We start from the raw sequence: 20124 nt of genomic DNA, 5'->3' as shown, positions 1-20124 counted from the left end.
ATTACAGTTTTTTACAATCGCTATGACAGTTTTTTCAATACATTTAACAAGTTTCCTAAACTCTTAATGCACCAACACACCTAAAACACACAATTGGCAAAACGGTTAATTTCATGCTCAAAATCACACATTGTAAACTAAACTCCAAAACTAATTTACAAAATACAATAATACTCTAACACAATACACTATGTCTAACAAAACACTGCAAACATGATTCAAAATCAAATAATTATTCAAAACACTAACACATGTTCTCTTCCAACAGGAACATTTAGTCAATCATAACACAATGACAAAAAAAACACTATCATCAGCTAAAATTACAGAAACTGCATTATTTTATGTATCAGGTCTGCCCTTATACAATATACAGTATATTGTATTGATCATAGATTGTGTTTTGCACTGCAGTTTCTTTTGATGCCTATCTACATAGGGTTTAGTAAATGCATGCATTTTGTTTCTTTTGCTGCAGAAATTCAATACAAAAAATGAATGACCATCTTAGAGTAGCTTTATAGAATGTACAGTTTATGAAAAAAAAAAAAAGACAGAGACAGAATTGCTGCAGTAAAGACTTTATTTGTAAAAGGACATTGCTGCAAGATATACAAACAGAAAAAGCACTGGAATAATAATAACAAAAACAAAGTAATCTTCTAATCTGCCCGGTCTTCTGCATTTGGCCACATGTTCTCATCCTCTACCTTGCCCCACTCCTCTCCCTTGTCCTTGCCCCACTCCTCTCCCTTGTCCTTGCCCCACTCCTCTCCCTTGTCCTTGCCCCACTCCTCTCCCTTGTCCTTGCCCCACTCCTCTCCCTTGTCCTTGTCCTTGTCCCACTCCTCTCCCTTGTCCTTGTCCTTGTCCCACTCCTCTCCCTTGTCCTTGCCCCACTCCTCTCCCTTGTCCTTGCCCCACTCCTCTCCCTTGTCCTTGTCCCACTCCTCTCCCTTGTCCCTTGTCCTTGTCCCACTCCTCTCCCTTGTCCTTGTCCCACTCCTCTCCCTTGTCCTGGTACTCGTCTTCCTCTCCGTCGTGCAGGCATTTTTTTCTTTCTTTCTTTCTTTCTTTGTGTTGCTCCATATTGTTCCTTTTCCACACAATATCAGCCCAAAGAGTACTCTTTTAGAACATATGATCATGCGATTGAAGGTACCTCAACACCTGAGTGTGCTTCTTAGATGGGAATCATATATTTGTATAACTTCAATAAGCTGTTTCTCATTAGCAATGGAATTAGATACAGGGAATATATTTGTGTTTCAATTCACAATATACACAGCTGTTTACCTTGACTTTAGCCTGTAAGGTTAGGTTTAGAACATGGTGTTATCTGTTCTGACATACAGTGTGAAAGCATTTGTAAATTTGACTGTAAAATTACATTGTTTTGGTCTTGGTTGAGCTTGTGTGTAAAAGAAGTTCAAGCATTTTAAATTTGTGTTAACTGTATGCATTTTGTGTCAAAGCAACAAGAAATGTGTTAAATGTATAGCCTACAAAGATGGATGTTGTGCTAGCCGTGTTAAGAGTTTAGGAAACTTGTTAAATGTATTGAAAAAACTGTCATAGCGATTGTTAAAAACTGTAATCATAATGAAACAAATATATATTAAAATGTAAGCTATATTGAGATGTAAATAGTATCTAAACACATCAAAATACAATAAAAATAATAGCAATACATTTCTTTCCACATGTTAATCTTTTATTAATATGACACAACCCTTGTTGTGTTTGTCTACAGAAGTTACACTGGCTGTCTATGTAAGCATAACCATTCACATTGAGCATTCACGTTACAACCTGAAGAAGACATGTTGATGCTAACACATCATTGTTTTATCTTATAAATCACATGGAGTTGAAACAGAGTGTTTCACTCATTGTATCCATGATAGCCTGGACCTCTGGCAACTGTCTGGATGTGCACCACTTCACACCTTTAATAGATCGACCACATACAAAGGGGATGAAGAGGCAGGGCTGGTTCTAGACATAAGTGACATAAGGGGTCGCTTAGGGCCTCTGACCGCTGGGGGAGAGGGGGCCCCAAATCAAATGTTGTTTAGGGCCCCTAAAAGGCTAGGGGCCCTAAACAAAGTAAAATACACCAGATGCAATTACAAACATTTGTTGTGCATCACACTCTAGCTGAAAATTAGCCATGTCAACTTTTTTGACAGGTAGTTTCAAGGTTTATTTTCAAATGCACCGAACAACACCGCGTCATCCTGCACAATGAAATTCTCATGACATGGTAACTGACATCTGCATAGTGAGAGTTTAAGAGAAGAACATATAAGAAAAAATATAGCCAAGACAAAAAATAACAACATAAAGCAAAAATACAGTACACTAGCAGCAGATTCAAAAAAAGAGCAGCAATCTTTGTAGTACTATTGAACATTTAGAAATGGAAAGTATGGCAATAATATATATAAGTGTAAACTAGCAGCAATTGGTTGAGTTATTGAATATTATAGTGTAATAAGCGTATGAATGGTGGTTTAGCACGCTACAAATATGTGGTGAGAATTTAAAGAGAAAGATGTATACACAGCAAAAATAAAGGTAAGAAGATAAAGCAATAATATACATAATGTGCATAGCAGCAGTTTAAAAAGAGTACTGTAAACTAGCAGCAATATTGGTAGTAGTATTGAGTATTACAGATATGGCAAGTATGGCAATAATATACATACAAATTTAAAATAGCATACATTTTATGAAAGAGTAGCATGGGGTGTATGAACAGTATGGTAGAAGTATTGAGTATTATAGATACATTTTAGCCAGCCATCTAAACTCAGTAGTAGAAACAGTGGTTGAATACCAAGCAGGCAGAGGGGACATGTCCAGGGGCTTGAACCAGGTCTCTGTTCATTTTCTTATTTATTTTCTTAAGGTACAGTTGTGCTCATGAGTTTGCATACCCTGGCAGAAGTTGTGAAATTTTGGCATTGATTTTGAATGTTTTTATTTAAGGATAGTGATCATATGAAGCCATTTATTATCACTCAGTGGTTTAATTGGCTCCTTTTTAAATCAAAATGATAACAGATATCACCCAAATGGCCCTGATCAAAAGTTTACATACCCTTGAATGTTTGGCCTTGTTACAGACACACAAGGTGACACACACAGGTGAAAATGGCAATTAAAGGTGAATTTCCCACACCTGTGGCTTTTTAAATTGCAATTAGTGTCTGTGTATAAATAGTCAATGAGTTTATTAATACGTTTGTTAGCTCTCACGTGGATGCACTGAGCAGGCTAGATACTGAGCCATGGGGAGCAGAAAAGAACTGTCAAAAGACCTGTGTAACAAGGTAATGGAACTTTATAAAAAATAGGATAGGATATCAAAATATATCAAAAGCCTTGCAAATGCCAGTTAGTACTGTTCAATCTCTTATTAAGAATTGGAAAATTCAGGGATCTCTTGATACCAAGACAAGGTCAGATAGACCAAGAAATATTTCAACCAAAACAGACAGAATAATTTTTCAAGGAAACAAAGAAAAGCCCACAGGTAACCTCAGGAGAAATACAGGCTGCTCTGGAAAGAGACGTTGTGGTTGTTTCAAGGAGCACTATACGAGGATACTTGAACAAAAATGAGTTGCATGGTCGGACTAAGGGTATGCACACTTTTGAACAGGGGTCAGTTCATTTTTGTCCTTGTTGCCTTGTTTTGTTTTATGATTGTGCCATTCTGTTATGATCTAATTGAATGTGAATCCCATAAGAAATGAAAGACGTGTTTTCCCTGCTCACTCTTGTTTTCTTTACACGGAAAAAAGAAACCACTCCTAATTTTTCTTAAATCAGCATCTCTACGTGTATGGCAGCCATTCCACACATAATTTTACTTAATGAGGTACTGATTAGGTGATTACCTCAACCAAATCTAATTTAACGGGGAAAGGTATAAAAACCATTACTGTGGTCATCACTATCCTCTTGCAATAGGACCAGCTGGAGGGCAAAAACAGTCCAAGTAATACCTCAAAGGTAATTTGAATATAAAAAGTAACTATTCAGCATGACAAAAGAGTTGAAAAGAAAAGCTTTGAGTGAGGAAATAAAGGGTTCAATTCTGGCTTTACTGGCAGAGGGATACAGTGAGCGTTAGGTTGCTTCCATCCTGAAAATCTCAAAGACGGTGGTTCATAAGAACAAGGCCAAGCAACAGACATTGGGGACAACAAAGCTACAGACTGGCAGAGGGCGAAAACGACTGTTCACTGACCGAGAAGACCGTCAACTCATTCGAATGTCACTCAACAACCATAGGATGACATCAAGTGACCTACATAAAGAATGGCAAACAGCTGCTGGAGTGAAGTGCACGGCAAGGATTGTTTGAAACAGGCTCCTAGGGGCAGGGCTGAAGTTGTGCAAAGCTCGAAAAAAAGCCCTTCATCAATGAGAAGCACAGAAGAGCCAGGCTGAAATTTGCAAAAGACCATAAGGATTGAACCATAGAGGAATGGAGTAAGGTCATCTTCACTGACTGATCAAAGTTTCAGCTTTGCCCAACACCTGGTCGTCTAATGGTTAGACGGAGACCTGGAGAGGCCTATAAGCCACAGTGTCTCACACCCACTGTAAAATTTGGTGGAGGATCGGTGATGATCTGGGGATGCTTCAGCAAGGCTGGAATCGGGCAGATTTGTCTTTGTGAAGGATGCATGAATCAAGCCAAGTACAAGGTTATCCTGGAAGAACACCTGCTTTCTTTTGCTCTGACAATGTTCCCCAACTCTGAGAATTGTTTTTTCCAGCAGGACAATGCTCCATGCCATACAGCCAGGTCAATCAAGGTGTTGCTGGAGGACCATCAGATCAGGACCCTGTCATGGCCAGTCCAATCCCCAGACCTGAACCCCATTGAAAACCTCTGGAATTTGATTAAGAGGATGATGGATGGTCATAAGTCACCAAACAAAGCTGAGCTACTTGACAGACACAGCAATGTGACAGACTGGTGGAGAGCATGCCAAAACGTATGAAAGCTTCCACCAAATATTGATTTCTGAACTCTTCCTAAGTTCAAACATTAGTATTGTTGTTAAAAAAATAATAGGAATTTGTTTTCTTTGCATTATTTGAAGTTTGAAAACAGTGCATCCTTTTTTTGGTTATTATGCCTTGTTGTTGTTTTCTACAAATAAATACTCTAAATGACAATCTTTGTGTTTGGAATTTGGGAGTAATGTTGTCAGTAGTTTATAAAACAAAACAAAACTGATCATTTTACAGTGTTCTCTTAATTTTTTACAGAGTTGTATATTACCAATTCTCCACTGTTATGCCAACTTTTGAGCATCCCAGAACTTCCGTGGAGGTCTGGAGACATCGGAGGTTTCGGTCTTCTGTCAGTTGTTGAAGTACCTGCACTAACCAGTGGGAATCCAAACAGTAGACTGCAGCACACTGAAACAAAGGACAACACAGCCTGAATAGGTCAGGACATGTCTCTTTAATGTTATCTTGAATGAGTTCACGCTATATGACTGAATCAGCAAAGAAAAGGCATTTGAGATGTAAGGGCACAAAAGTCTGCATTACATTAAGTCACTGATTGAATTTGCCCTCAATTGTCAGCCATGGAAATCAGATGACCTTTAACCTTCAGGTTTTATGCACCCTATTCTCTTCCTAGTGCACTACTTTCATACTGGGTGAAATAGGTCATAAGTAGGGCAAAACCTCTGTCATCAACTATACTGCCCCAGCTGAGGAGTTTTACAACAAGGAATACACCATGAATTGGACACATTGAAAAATGTGGCTACAAAATATAGCACCGGAAAAAATTAAGAGACCATTCAACTTTTTCCTTTCCAAAAAATTTGAAAAGGAAAGTTTTGAACAGAGGTGTTCAATTTGCAGTGGTCTCTTAATTTTAACCCTTCTGTTCCTCACTTTTCAACTTTTTTGGAAAGGAAAGAAAAAGGTGCAGTGCTCTTAATTTTTTCCGGAGCTGTTTATAGAAAAAAGAAAACTAGAAGAATATTGTGTGTTTACATGCACTGCAACTTATGGTGAACCCTTAACACGCTTCGGCCCCTCTCTTGCTCTGTCTTGGATGTGTGACAGCTGTCTTAGTTCTGCAAGAGGGGGCAAGCAGGACATTGGTTTTCATTTTTTATACTACACACACGCACCCACAGAGATTGCATTTTTGTAATGAAACTCAAAGATTGAAGTTTTCACAATTTGGGAATGCATATTTTTGCCTTTTAATTGAGCTGTTTAGAAATATGGGATGGGAATACAACACTATAATTTCTGCTAAACATAACGTTAAATTTGGCATCATTACAATTTATGCTTACATAATTATTGAAGATTTAACAAACCTATTGTCTGTTTAACAAACCTAAGTCTATCATCTTGTTTTGCATATTAAAGCTTCACACCTGTTTACTAGTCTTGTTTATTCATGTTAGTGTTATGACATATGGCTGTTATAAATCCACTGAAGTGCTATTGACATTCTGTGTTAATAGCTGAACACACTTTATGACAATATCAATAATCACTTCAACCATCCTGTGAAACTTTTACTTGAAAAGGTTTACTTCACTTTATGCAAATGTCAACAAGCATTAACACAATTTGATAGTGTGTGGAAGCATTGTGACTATCATAATTATGTAAGTATCAGACCCAAGTGTCACATCCTGCTCCTGAAATCAGTATGTTTATAAGTATGTTTTGATGGAATTGTTTGCTTTGTGTTTGTCGATTAGGACATTTGTACTGGTCATATTCATGATTAACATAATGTCACATCTGCATATGTCATGATGGTATTAAGACAGATTATGAAAAAGTATGTCAACTATTATTGAATGTTATGAATGTCATAATTCACAAAGAGGCTATACTTTATGTGGAGTGTTAACTATAATTTTTTATAAATGTTAGAGTAGAATGAAGTGGAATCTTTTTAAAACGTTACCTGCATTAATCCTAGTTACTGGACCAGTAGTGAGAGCATGTTAATTCATTTTTACATAAAACAGGATATTAACTTAGCTCCACAAACTGTCCATTTGAAACTGAGTGAAGTTTCAGTTCTTGGATTTAAACTTTTCCCTTTAACCTCTGTATACAGCAGTCATTTGTTGATGTAACTTGAACCACAGCAAGGAGACATCACTGAGCAAATTTAAAGAAAAAAAACCTTTATTTCTAAAATGTGTTAATACAATGGAGAAAAATATATGCAATATAGACATTCCATTTTTTGCAAAAATTTGTGACAAGGCAAGTTTGGCTGACTGTTGAAGCTTATAATGACAACTCCCATTCGTACTGTCTAGATAATGTCAAATACTGAATTATCTTTCCCAGTGTTCATCAAAGGGAAGCATTGTTTAACAAGACATCATTTCCTCAATGGATTAAACCAATGTTTCTTGTTCTTGAAACAAACGAGATTCAATCACGCAATAGTTAGTGTTTTCATTCATGTGTCATACTTTCAAACAACAAAATAAGTTCAACAATTATTCCTTTGCGAAACAAATGTTCTGGAAAGTAATAGCATCAGCCTGGATTTCATGGAGACACATTGCTAGTAGAAACCAGTGTTTAAGTTTATTGCAGGCACAGGAGATGACAGTACCCATGTCCTTTTAGATCAAACATACTAGACCCAACCAGATGCACACACAAACTTAAGTGTGTAAAAAGACATCATTCCAGACGACTCCCCATAATTATCTGCGACTCTCGATACATGCTTGTAGCGGACAACACCTGAAGCAATGGAATGTATAGAGCTGCTTTCTTGGTTGAAACACTTGGTTGAGTTCTGATCAAGAAAGCCAATAGCAAATTTGCCTGGTAGTATTTTGGTTTGCGTGGTAATGACAGCAAAAGCACAGCAAGGCACGATTGATCGCCAAAGCCCACTCACCACCTGAGAGACATCTGCAAACATTCAGAAAGTAGTGTAATTGTACAGAAAGGACTGATGTCTGCGAACGGTACATCCATTGTAATGCTAATAGAATGCATTTTCAGTCCAGTCCCTACAACAGCTTGAAAGCCACCCACATGCCTGAGTCCAATGTCACAACGATGTACCATTTTAAATAATGGCCAGTTAGTAACTCCCTAATCACACAAAACCATCAATATTTTCAGTTGATTGTCAACCACATCCGACATTTCTTCCCCAGAGCAGGAAAGATTTTAAGAGTAAAATAGTGTCACAATACCATCCACATGTGTCGCACAAAAGAGCAGAGGGCCTCTCTGACAACACAAAGGTCTCAGTAAAACATCTGTATTAATATAAAAACATGAACATTCTGGTTTGACAAAAATTATCTCATCGTCCTTGGACTGAAATACAAGACCGTTCCTAACTAGAGTTAAACATATCATTCCAGTTCTTAGTCAATGTAGAGACGTACAGTATAAGAAGCAGAAACTTTAGCAGGCTTTCTCCAACCCTCATCTCTTCCACCTACTTCCCGTAGCCCATTTGGGTTACTGTTTGACTTATAGCGTGTGACCCACATTTAGTCAGTTTTAGAGAAGCTAGCAGCTGGGGCTACTGGGTAATGCAGTTTTCCCCCATGTCCTGGGCATATCGGTCCGAGACGGTGGTGCGCAGCTCCTCCACGTCCCTCCGCAGCTGCTGGGCCTCGGTCAGCTTCCTCTGGAGGATCTCGGGACTCAGCCAGTCCTCCACCTCCTCGGCCATGGGTGGAGGAGCTGAGGGAGGGAAAACAGTCACCGCCTTAATGTTAATTATATATTTAACGGAATACACATTCATTTGACATCTTCCACACTTTGACAGACACACTGGGGCAGAATTTTTTATCTAACAGAATGGAAGAAATCCTAAAGTGTAGTGGTCTGTGCTCACATGCGATGCCGAGCAGCAGGGAGAGGTTGGGGTCGCGGCCCTGCGCTCGCTGGGTCAGGACATTGCAGAGGGAGCGCAGGTCACTGAGGCAGGAGGCCATCTCCCCGTGGAGGCGCTGGGTGAGGCGGGCCCCGGCTGGCCGCAGCGAGGACGGCATCCGGTCCAGGTCCTTCAGCTCGGAGTCGTCCAAGCGCTCATGGAGGGTCAGGTTCTGCTCCATCAGCTCCTGGTTCTGGGCCGACAGCTGGCAGGACAAGGTAAAGAATCTCACATTTCCTTCAAAACCAATTATTTTGCCAGAGAACGTTAGGCAGATTAAAAATGGTTCCCTGTAAACATGACAATGCAGACCACTATTAGACCAGTACAATACAAAGATTATGCCACCACCTTACCTCCTTCATGGCTGTACGGAGCTGCAGTAACCCCAGGTCTTTAGAAGACACCTCCTCTCTCAGAGCATGGGAGCTGCTCTCCTCTTGAGACACCTGCTCCTCCAGGGACTACAGACACAGACACACACCTACTAAGTCCATGTAGAGTGCAAAAATAACATGGCCCAAGGCATAAACTGACTGACAATGACCTACTCTGATCTGAGTTCCCAGTTGTTCCATCATCCGGAGCTGCTTCTCCACCACCTGTAGTGAGAACACAGATACAGAACCTTTCAGAACCAGCAACGCTATGTGTAAAAACGACTTCCTGCTGTCATTTCTCAACGGCCATATGAACAGTCATTTAAAGAGCTGCAGTGTGGGTGTAGAGAAGGGGGGACCTTTTTCAGCCGGTGCTGTTCCTCCCTGAGGATGTGGTTCTCCGCTCTGAGTTTCTCTACATCCAGGGAGGGTAACCTGGCTCCGTCCTCTAGGCCCTCCTGAACGCGCTCTTGTAAACTGACATGCAAATGGATTACCAAACGGGTCCTTTTACAAACAGGCAGGTTATATGGGTAGGTGTGTGTCTCAGAGTGCATGTACCTGGTGACGGTGGTGAGCAGCTCTCTCTCCCGGAGTCTCTGCTCCTCCAGCTTGGTGTCTTTCTCCCGGGTGTGTGAGCGAGCCTCCTCCAGACACACCTCCAGCTCCTTGACCCGGGCCTGCAGCTGGGACACCCTCTGCCCTGCCTCCAGCAGCTGACACACACACACACACACACACACACACACATCTAAATGGAGATGGTGGCTTGCCCTAAAAAAAATTTTTTTGACTAACCCTAACCCACACCCTAGGTCTAACTAACCCCCGAAAACATTTTATTGTTTTGAATGGCAACAGAAATAATGTCCCCATTAGTATTATTTTTTTTCAATTTGGGGACATTTCACACATGGAAACATCATGTGTGTCCCTTCAGGAGAATGTAGGTTAATACTGTGAATCCTGGAGAGATGATACATCAGCAGGTAGAAACAAAACTATGGTAAGAGGACACAGTTCTCCCTGGACATTAATCCCAAGCCTGTTCTCAGTTAGACATGTCTTGGTTCTAACCACGGGGTATCACAATAATTGAGCAAAGTGCAAGGCAGATCTGAAAATAGATTTCTCCCTCGCCATCAATTATAAATAAAATAAAAGATAATGGGCAATTTTTCTTTAGAATGTTTTGGTGTTTCCTAGCTACCTAGTTAGTAACCAGTATGCTGGTCTCCTACGATTGTAACAAGTTTTGGTTTTAGACATTTTACAAGTATACAGAGTTCATTTCCTCACCCAAAAATGAATGAGATGGATAAATTGTATGTAAGGAAAACAACTTTTTTTCTCCCTCAAACCAGCAGGACGCGATCCCCCCTTGGGTGTGGTTCTGACCTGTTTGGTCTGGTTCTGATAGTCTTCCATGGTGGGCAGGTCAGCCAGGTAGCGCTCCAGAGTCTCGATGCGCTGCTGCTTCTCCCGGTTCTGCTCCGCCTCTTTCTGGCACTTCTTCTTCAGGCTGTTGATGTGCTTGTCCCGGCTGCGAATCTACACACACGCGCACACACACACACACGCGCGCGCACACACACACACACACACATCAGGAAAGTCAATCGGTTTATAGCATTGACAGCTGGACTGCCAATGTTAGTGTTACAGCATTTGGGCTATTCCATTCATTATGATTCAGTCTGTCGTTGTTTTGGGAAAGGATGGGAAAACACCTTTTTCTCTGGTCCTAATCTGTGTTGTTTTAAAGAAGCGTTGTCTCATTACTTTGCAGTTGGATGTGTCGGTCACTCGTCTCACCCTTTCCTCCTGCTTCTTCATCTCCTCTGCATGCCTCTCACCGGTCTCCCTCAACGCGTCGTTCAGGCGCTGCACCTCCGCTTCGACGGCGCCCAGACGGCGCTCCGCCTCCGCCTTCTCCTGAGCGGCGCAGTCGCTGCGCTCAGCGAACTGGGCCCGCAGGAAGGTGTTCTCCCTCTGAGCCTCCTGGAGGACAAACGGCGGAGGTTAATACGGCGCTCGCAGGGTACAACATGGTAACAGACAGGAAGGAGCACGTGAGCGTGTTTGGCTCACCTGCAGCCGGAGCAGGCACACGTCGCCGTACGGAGCGGCGCGGCCGAACAGGGCACCGTGGACCTGCAGCTCGCTCTCCCGCAGCCGCTGCTCCAGCTGAGACATCTGCTGCTTCTGTCTACAACCACACGGCCCAGAGATGCGGTCAGACCAGACCCGGCGGACGGCGGCCCGGTGAGGGTCATGACCGTTTCGAAACGGAAATAAACGTCAATGCTTAATCAGAGAGTTGAGTAAAAATGGTTTTGGTCTAGATTTGGACTAACGGGATATGTACCTCTCGATGACAAGCTCCTTCTCCTTTAGAATGCTCTCGTTGGCTTTCACCACGGCGTCCCATTTACTGGTCTCCGGTAGCATGGAGCTCATGTTAGTGGAGTAGACAGAGGGGTACTGGCCCACACCGGCAGTCATCATCTGTCACAAACACACACACACACACACACACACACACACACACACACTAAAGAAGCATGCTGCGGCCACGGTGTAAATTGTCTCTAAATCAACCAATCGGCTCATGCTAGCTGCTCCCGGGTCTCACCTGCATCTGCTCCACCTGCATGCGGAGGCTCTCCAGCTGTTGCTTGTGCTGCAGCTGCTGTTGCCAGCCGTGTGGCTCGCTGCACCTGTCCTGCGGGAGGTGCTCATAGGCCTTGGCTTCCCTCAGCAGGGCCTGGGTCTGCAGGGACAGGGAGCTGGGGTAGCCACTCCTCTGGCTGCCGGCCTCCCCCGGCCTGGCCTCGGGGAGAGCTTTGTACGAGTGCTCCATGGCCGCCGCATAGGCCTCCCTGCTGCCCTCCGGAGTCTCCCCAAGGCCGGTCATCTGGAGCCGCAGCCGGACGTCAGGACAGTAGCCACCCAGGAGAGCAGTCTGGTTCATGGTGGGCTCCATAGCGGGGACGTCGAACCTCTGGCCTTCGTCCAGGCGAGACCGGTCCCCCGGGGGGAACAGCGAGTGGTCCAGTCCGTTCACAAGGCTGCGGTAGCGGTTTAGGCAGTCGGGCTTGGGCGCAGAGTGCTCGGCTTCCCCCGGGCCGCTTTGGGCCATGTCCAGGTTGGGCGAGGAGGCCGATTTGGAGAGGGAGGTCGACTTGAGGCTGGAGGTCCCGCTGGACGTTCGGGAGCCCGATGAAAGCGTCTGGGGTTCGGCAGAAGACAGGGACTCGTCTCGGGGGCGGGGCTTGGAGGCCGGGGCTCCGGCCGTGGACGGCATGACATGGGCGGTGGGGATGGGAATTTGACTGCGGATGGGCTGGAACGAGGGGCTGCTGCCGGAACTGTCTGGTGGAGGTAAAACAGAAGAACTGTTACCTTTAAAGTGTCATTCATGGATTAACAACAAAGGTGGTGGAGCAACCAGTCACTCAGCTGCCGCTGGGCTCAAACAGACTTTAAATCACGCCGTCTCCAAGCAAAGTTGGGTTTTGATTCCTCTGCGGAAGGCTGGTGTACCACCCAGTCTATTTTCAGGAGGTGATGTAAAGCTGCACACAACAGGATTGGAGTCGGCCTGCTTCGCCTGTCAGGTGACGCCACCAGAACCCGGTTAATACTTAGACCCCAGCCAAAACGAACAGGGGGAAAAATTAAATATGCACTTAATCCTCCAAAGAGTTTAAAAAAAAAAGGGCAGCATCTAGGACTAATTCACGTAAACTTTCAACAAGCCGGTTTAGTTCGCTTGAGATCACGGCAAACAGAACAAGCATTCATCCCCAGACGGTGAAACCCGTTGTGGCCTTGTTACCGAACCGAGGAGCTTAAAGGCAAACGGACGTCGGCTGGCTATTCCAACCGACAGGGGTCTTCTCACCTGACACTCACACAGGGAGAAACGCCCTACAAGGCAGGAAAGCCGCTGCAGTCGGATTCCTTCTGCTGGAATTTCCTTGAGCAGCGAAGGGAGAAGGCAAGGTCTTGGGATATGCTGAAATGTAGACTGACAGTGTTGTTGCAGTCCCTGTACTTTCTGTATTGTCCTAGAGGCCAGGCCGTGCAGCACTCAGCCACCACACACAAACAGACGCGCATGGGAAAGGTTAGGGCTATTTATAGACCGGCTCTCTGGTTACAGTGGGATCTGTGACGGCCTCCTCCCACTGCCCTGTACACTTCTGACACCGTGGACTGCGGGGCCAAAACCCGCCCCACCCCAAAACATTTAAGATGTCTAATTTGGATAAGGCAATGGCAGTAAGAAATAACAATTACATATGAAACCAAAGTAGGAGGAAACTGGAGAAAAAACTAAGGCTGGAAAACATTCTTCAAGTCAAAATGCTTGTCCTCCAGGCTTTGATTGATGAGCATCTCAGTCTGAGCAGGACAAGCCCAAACCGCTCTGACATGCTGAGGGAGAATAAACTGTGTGAAACTGAGAGTTCATTCTCCAACAGGATCTCAATGGAGTTTTTCAAATACCGACCAATGCTATTCATTCTAGCAGAAATAATAGTTGGCAGAATAACAAAACATCAGCCCCTATGAAGGCTGACTGGTCAGACTCACCTCTGACACTAGGCCCATGGCTAAACCTAACCCTCCCCTTTGGCGTTTCACACCAGCGTATGCAACAAAGGAGTTGAAGAAGTCGGGACTCTTGTTGCTAAGCACTGTTATCAGTTAGTGCTGGTGTACAATCAGTAGTATCTGCAACACCAGCTTGCTTAGCGGTTAGGCCCAAACAGAACAGTGTCTAGTTAAATAACTCCTCGTAGTGTTCAATGGAGTAATGCAGTCTGCAGATATTATCATGGGATGATTTGCTGCGTGTTTGAAGCCTAAATCATGAAAACTGCCAATTTCACAATATAATAACATATGCCTCAGACATACCACAGGCTCACTAGGAGGGGGGAGAACTGCCAGGGTTCTCATGAATCGACATTTTTAATGCGAGTCGATGTTCCAAACACTCTGCTCACCATATGTCTGTTGCCGAGGGACAACAGAGCCATTTGAATAAACTAAGCAACGTGATGATTAAGGAAAATAAGATTAATCTGACCAGTAACTGAAAGGATTGTCTCTCAAGGCAACATGGAAAAAAATCCCTAATCAAGGCAGTTATACCCAATTGTATATATTTCAAACAGGGTTTTATGAGTAATTATAATCATTATTTTAGTGTTATTAATATCATTAGTAGTACAAAATCCTTACTTTCTCCAACCTTGTGGAAGTTAGACGAATTTCAGCAACACCAATTCACATTCAAATTACCTCCTCCCTTGTAGTGCATTGGCAATACTCACTTTTACTTTTGGTTTACCAACTTACAAAAGCATTAAAAACACTTAAAAAACATTTTAAAGAGAGATTTCGATGACACAGTGATTTTCTACACAACTTAGTGCTTGTTTTCTCTTGTAAACAGAAATTGACTGAACTGAAAGTCAGCAACCAGGATATGGCAGTGATATTTCCTGGTTGCAAAATGGAACACAAAATGATACGTTCATTCCTGAACATATTGGGGGTCAGGGGGGTGAAAATACATTGGGAACCCTTGTAAATGAAGCACTCCGGCCTAACATATATTTACACACATCCCATTCACCTCCAGATCCAGAACATGCCAACCCAGGTTCTAATTTAAAACCCTCAATGCAGCTGATCTATGAGCATTACCTGTCACTCAGCAAAGAAGAAGGGGGCAAAGGTTCAGAGTTTCCATTTAGTGGTCCGGTCCAGGCATTCTACACCCTGTTCCCCAATTAGGCCCAGCCAGCAGAGGGGTGAATCGTTGCCTAGGGAAATTTTTTGGCCGGGAATATAATCTCCCCGTGCAAATCTCCCGAGCACCCAAGGATCATTGAGTACATCTCCATACCACCTATAAATAGATGCTGGTCAACAACAGAGGATGCTGACCTCTGACCCCTTGCTCTGAAGATTTCAGCCACAGAGAGAGAGAGGCGTTGCTGTCAACAAGCCCCAATGGATTTCCTCTTTCATTCACATTGACTGCTCTCACTTTCCACTGGTCACACATAACCTCGTACTGGGCCAATCGGACAACAGCATTGCTGTAGATCAAAAAATATTAGTATTTTTATCATACACGTTTCTTGACAATAATTTGCTAACTCTGAATGCATGGCATTTGTAAACTAAGGTATTTCAAATTAATACCAGAGGACCATTTAATCAAAGAGCCAACTTGTATAAAGTAACCTTCAAGTTAGTTACAATAAAAATAACCTCAGAGTCAATACTGACCCAGCTCTACACATCAGGGAGCCCATTCTCACCTCTTCCATCACTGTCTGCTGTGGCTCTGCTGCAGCAGAAACATTTAAACCACACACTGATCCACAATCCCTGTGGATATTTTGTCTTGTATTACCTCCAAAAAGCACAAACCCCAAGGACAGCGGGTAATGTACACAGAACATTCTAGTGTGAAGGCACTTATCCTGGAAGGTGTCTGTATAGGTTAGAACCTGGAAGTCTTGAAGACTCTGATGCAGGGGCCTTGTCACACCATGAATGTGGGTGTTTCGGTGGGAAACGGCACAAAGCCACAGTAGGCATTCTTACCTTCGGTGCTGTCGGGCGGGTCGTTGCCTAGATCTGTGTCCCCGCTGACCGCTGTCTCGGGCCGGCGTCCAAAGCGGCTCTGGAACTTCTCCGACACAGCTGGCGTCTGCCACTCTACGTCGGGAAACCCAGCTGAAACAAATGCGTGATAAGCACAACCAAATTCCACAAGGTGACATTAATAACGCTATAACAACCAGACACCACCCCCCCCCATTTGTTTTTCCACTTTGAAGTGGAGTATTACCAGCCAGCTTGGACTCCAGGTGTCTCTGTGAGGCGGTCATTGCACACTATCACTCTTCAAGAAGGGAGAGTGATATCATGAAAACATCTGTGTGAAAATCCTGTTGTGGAAAAAATACAACAGACATTTAGACCGTTAGAACTCTGTGTGCAGAGCAGTGGGATAAAAGAATAGGAAGGACAAAAAACTATTCCTCCCCTCTCAATCATTATAGAATATCACAGCAATTACTCAAGAGACTACCTAACAGAGCCATAGCGACTAAGGAACATCAGAATGATAGTGTATTTCTGGACAGAAAGGCAGGCAGACACCCTGCTAGCAAGAACACACCCTGCAATTACATAACGGGGAGACAGAATAGCTTGACTGGTTTAATACAGGGGTGTGATAGAGCCTGGAAAATGTGGGCGATGAGAATGTTCAGTCAGTAGAGACAATCATTGTCAACATTAACTAGTCTGGGGGTCCAATATAGACCAGTTAAAATTTGCCCATGTACTTCGGAGATACACACACAATGAATACACACCGTAAAAAATACGCCGGGATTTATACGTTGTTTGTTTAGGTGCAGGTAATGTGTAACTAGCCAAGAGTAACGTTAGCTAAACACAACAGTACCGTTCGTTTTCGCTAGAGTATCTAGCGTAGCTACTGACTAGCTATGATCAGAGACATTACATATACTCGGCGGCAGTTAACGTAGCGAACCAGTAGTAGACGTCGCGGCTAACTTGCTAGTGATCTTTCAGTTATGTAAGTTTAGCTAATTGTGCCTGTAACAACTACCTAACTACAACAACTACCTAACTACACAAACTAACTTCGTTTACCTTCTACTGTTAACAAGTTAGAATAACTAAGAAAATCAAACAAGCGGATTTGGCTAATTCAATGAAGAATAACGACGTTAGCTAGCCAGCTAACTCACCACCACTCCAGACCAGTAACTGTAAAGTAACGATTTTTAGGTGTTAGCTATTGAGTTAGCGAGGTAAATGTAAATTACTAAACAAAGTTGCGTTAATTACACCAGTATCACCAGCGATACAAAATAAAACTAATACTGAAATAATAACGATAGCTCAACCTACTGTACCTTTTCTGCAATTCTTTATAATATATCCCTTAGTAACTTCGGTTGCTCTAAATAATTCGTTCTCTTCTCTGCCAGCTCACGTTCTTCTACGACTTTAGCAAGCTAGCTAACCGTCTTTCTGATTTGACTCTGTTTGACTCAAACAACACTTCAAGCTTGTTGTCAACTTTAAAGTCCCGCCCATTTTGAAATAGAAGGGGAACATGGGAACGTTCCATTCAGCGTGGTCTAGTCAGAGGTCCTGATATGATCTCATTATGGATGGATAGATGAATAATTAGTCTTTGTGACATTGTGTCTGAGAAACAGCATAGGAAAAATGTACACATGCATTTTACTCTGGAGTGAATAATGCACTTACATTTAAGTTATTTAATAGATGCTTTAATCCAGAATGTACAGGAAGGCATACATTTTCCTACAGACCACCCATGGAAATCGAATATACAACCCCAGCATTACAAGCCCCATGTAAGTGAGCTACACAGAATTTCCTGTTTTACTCTTTTTATTGAATCTAAAGCATTTCACTTGTCATCAAGATTACCCAAATAAGGTTGGCATTGATGCAATCATCTCAAATGAGCTTTTGACAAAAAATGTATTTAGCATTAAGGCATTTGCTGTTAGTCACTGCAACAATTCAGATTTCAACATTCCGGGACCCTATTTTGTTCACTTTGGCATAAAGTGATGAATATCTGGAGGAGTTCAAGTGAACTGTGGTTTTGTTGACCTCGGCATAGACAGGGAATACCACTTCGTCCTCTTCATATTCCTCTCCAGTGTGGTTGCTGCCCTCGATGGTCTGTTTTTGAAGGACTTTGCTGTCTACAGTGGGCAAGGAATTACAGAAATCCAGGGCCACAATGTCATACACTACAGACTCAGTGTAGCTGCTGTGTTGTCTGACATTGCTCTTATTTAGCTCAGGAACAGGTGGCAGCTGCCTCAAAGCCAATTTCACTGACCTTGGGGTGACCTGGCCCAGGAAAGACCCTTACACAGTGAGACAAAAACACTTTTAATTAACTAAATGTGATTTGGGGAAATATTTAAACTGCAAATGTAGTGAAAAACTGTCTCTCTCACCACTTTGTACTCTCTGGGACTCTCTTGACTCATGTTTTGTGGATGCTGGTCTGTTAATGGTTGTCACTGGTCCTGAGGTTGTGACCTCAACTGAATCATCCAGTGGCTGTAATAGGCAATAATATACTGTAAGTACCAGCAGAGGGAGCTATTGATTGGAGGTTTTGTCCAGTAACTCTATTCAGGTGACCAACTCCAGCTTTACGTTGGTTTGAGTCTTTCCTGGAGCCAGAGATCTATAACCTACAGTCAGTGGTAATGTTAATGAAATGGAGACATGAACAGTACATTCCATGGTATTTTGTTCACTAACTCACCATTTCCCCAGAAATGTCTCCTATTTCAGCCAGTGACAACCTGGATGTCTTTTCCCTGAAGAAAAGATGCAAACAAGATGTCAGCAAGACCCAAAGTTTACACTGAAGTGGATGAGGGGTAAAACTGTACGAAAAGGTATTACCGTTTAGAACGTGTCACACATATTATTAATGCAATGGGAAGGAGGAAAATGGATGAAAGACACAGACTCCACTCCACTGCAGACAACTCTCCACACAGTCTCCAGAGCCATGGCATTGGCAACCTGGCATACACGGATATACAAAGACAATCAGACTCAGTTCTCCGTTATGGCACAACATACAAATCAATATAAAAGGCAGAGGCAGGAAGGCTGGACATATGAAAACAGGTGTACAATACATTCTGGACTTTCTTTCTTGAATAGATTTTCAAGAAAACAAATCCTTTGCTCTTAATTTACAGTGCATGTTAAAGTTCGTTTGTTGATGTCCACAAGGAGTATGTAAACCACATACTGTTTAATCAGCTATGTGTGTAGAAAAGCCAATGGTGAAATAGCACACAATAACTCTTATAAGTAAAACCTCCATAGATTGGTTGCTTACCCTTTGATTCCTGTCTCCAGTTTGTGAAAGGAACACTTCACCCTATCAATGTAGACCCACAGCTTTAATAAATAAATAGAAGCAGCATTTGGGGAAATTCAGCACTACCTCTTTAGTTGTTATGTTAATAACACAGTAGCAATGTTCACCTGTCACTTCCACTAAGCTAAGTTCTTTGCTTCTCGATTTCAATAAAAGTGAATACACTAAAACAGCTTCGCCCTCATTTGCACTGATCTGATGAAAATCGTGAACACAACTTTTTTGTGTACATGTAGCATATTAGGGCTGAGGCCCAACAGAAAATGTACTCAGTGCATTTCAATAAACTTCATGGTTCTAAATCTAAATTGTAATACTGAAGTTTGGCAAATAATAAGTAGCTACACATTTTATCATAGTTTTTCATCAGATTTATTTTGGATGTAGTTGCCTATAACATCAGGTAGATAAGATAAAAGTCCACAGATTTAAACTATCTAACATTAGCATCATAAGGTATTTTTGACTGACTTTGCTGGCTAATGATAACATTGTCATCTATCTAAAGTAAAATCCCCTAGTTATTTTCTACATACTTGCCTACTTTAGAAATGTAATTTTATCGACAAGCCCCTACTACCGTGCTGTTGTGTTCTGGCTTCATACCACACCCGCTGTGCCAAATGAGCCTTTGCCTCTGTTGACTTGCTGATGGAAACCTATAACCATCCCAGAAATATTTACTCTCGGATAGCTACAGATTAAACACAATGTTGTAAAGTTTTATGTTGAAGAGTGTTAGGCCGTCTCTGCTTCATGGGCACCTCAAG

At 42.6% G+C, this 20124-nt stretch overlaps 2 protein-coding genes across 2 annotated transcripts; both read right to left on the bottom strand.

The window, feature by feature from the left end:
- Nucleotides 1–7191: 7191 nt before the first annotated feature.
- On the bottom strand, nt 7192–17495 carry cep85 (centrosomal protein 85). Its single transcript, XM_010885408.5, has 14 exons — nt 17313–17495; nt 16211–16310; nt 15964–16095; nt 11963–12702; nt 11696–11835; nt 11419–11536; nt 11143–11328; nt 10726–10878; nt 9889–10043; nt 9687–9804; nt 9499–9549; nt 9304–9411; nt 8909–9152; nt 7192–8751 (listed from the first exon to the last, which is right to left on the bottom strand). The coding sequence occupies exons 2-14, from the start codon at nt 16248–16250 to the stop codon at nt 8588–8590; spliced, it is 2349 nt and encodes a 782-aa protein (XP_010883710.1). The 5' UTR covers nt 16251–16310; nt 17313–17495; the 3' UTR covers nt 7192–8587.
- Nucleotides 17496–17528: 33 nt separating this feature from the next.
- On the bottom strand, nt 17529–19374 carry LOC105019324. The gene is made up of 5 exons (XM_010885407.3): nt 19313–19374; nt 18865–18987; nt 18722–18776; nt 18405–18510; nt 17529–18311 (listed from the first exon to the last, which is right to left on the bottom strand). Exons 2-5 carry the CDS (start codon nt 18978–18980, stop codon nt 17956–17958), a joined length of 633 nt encoding a protein of 210 aa, XP_010883709.1. The 5' UTR covers nt 18981–18987; nt 19313–19374; the 3' UTR covers nt 17529–17955.
- Nucleotides 19375–20124: the final 750 nt, after the last annotated feature.

This window comes from Esox lucius, chromosome 20 (assembly GCF_011004845.1).
Source record: "Esox lucius isolate fEsoLuc1 chromosome 20, fEsoLuc1.pri, whole genome shotgun sequence".
NCBI classification, from domain to species: domain Eukaryota; kingdom Metazoa; phylum Chordata; class Actinopteri; order Esociformes; family Esocidae; genus Esox; species Esox lucius.
The sequence above is the reverse complement of the archived record's forward strand: the minus strand, read 5'-3'. Positions and strand labels throughout refer to the sequence as shown.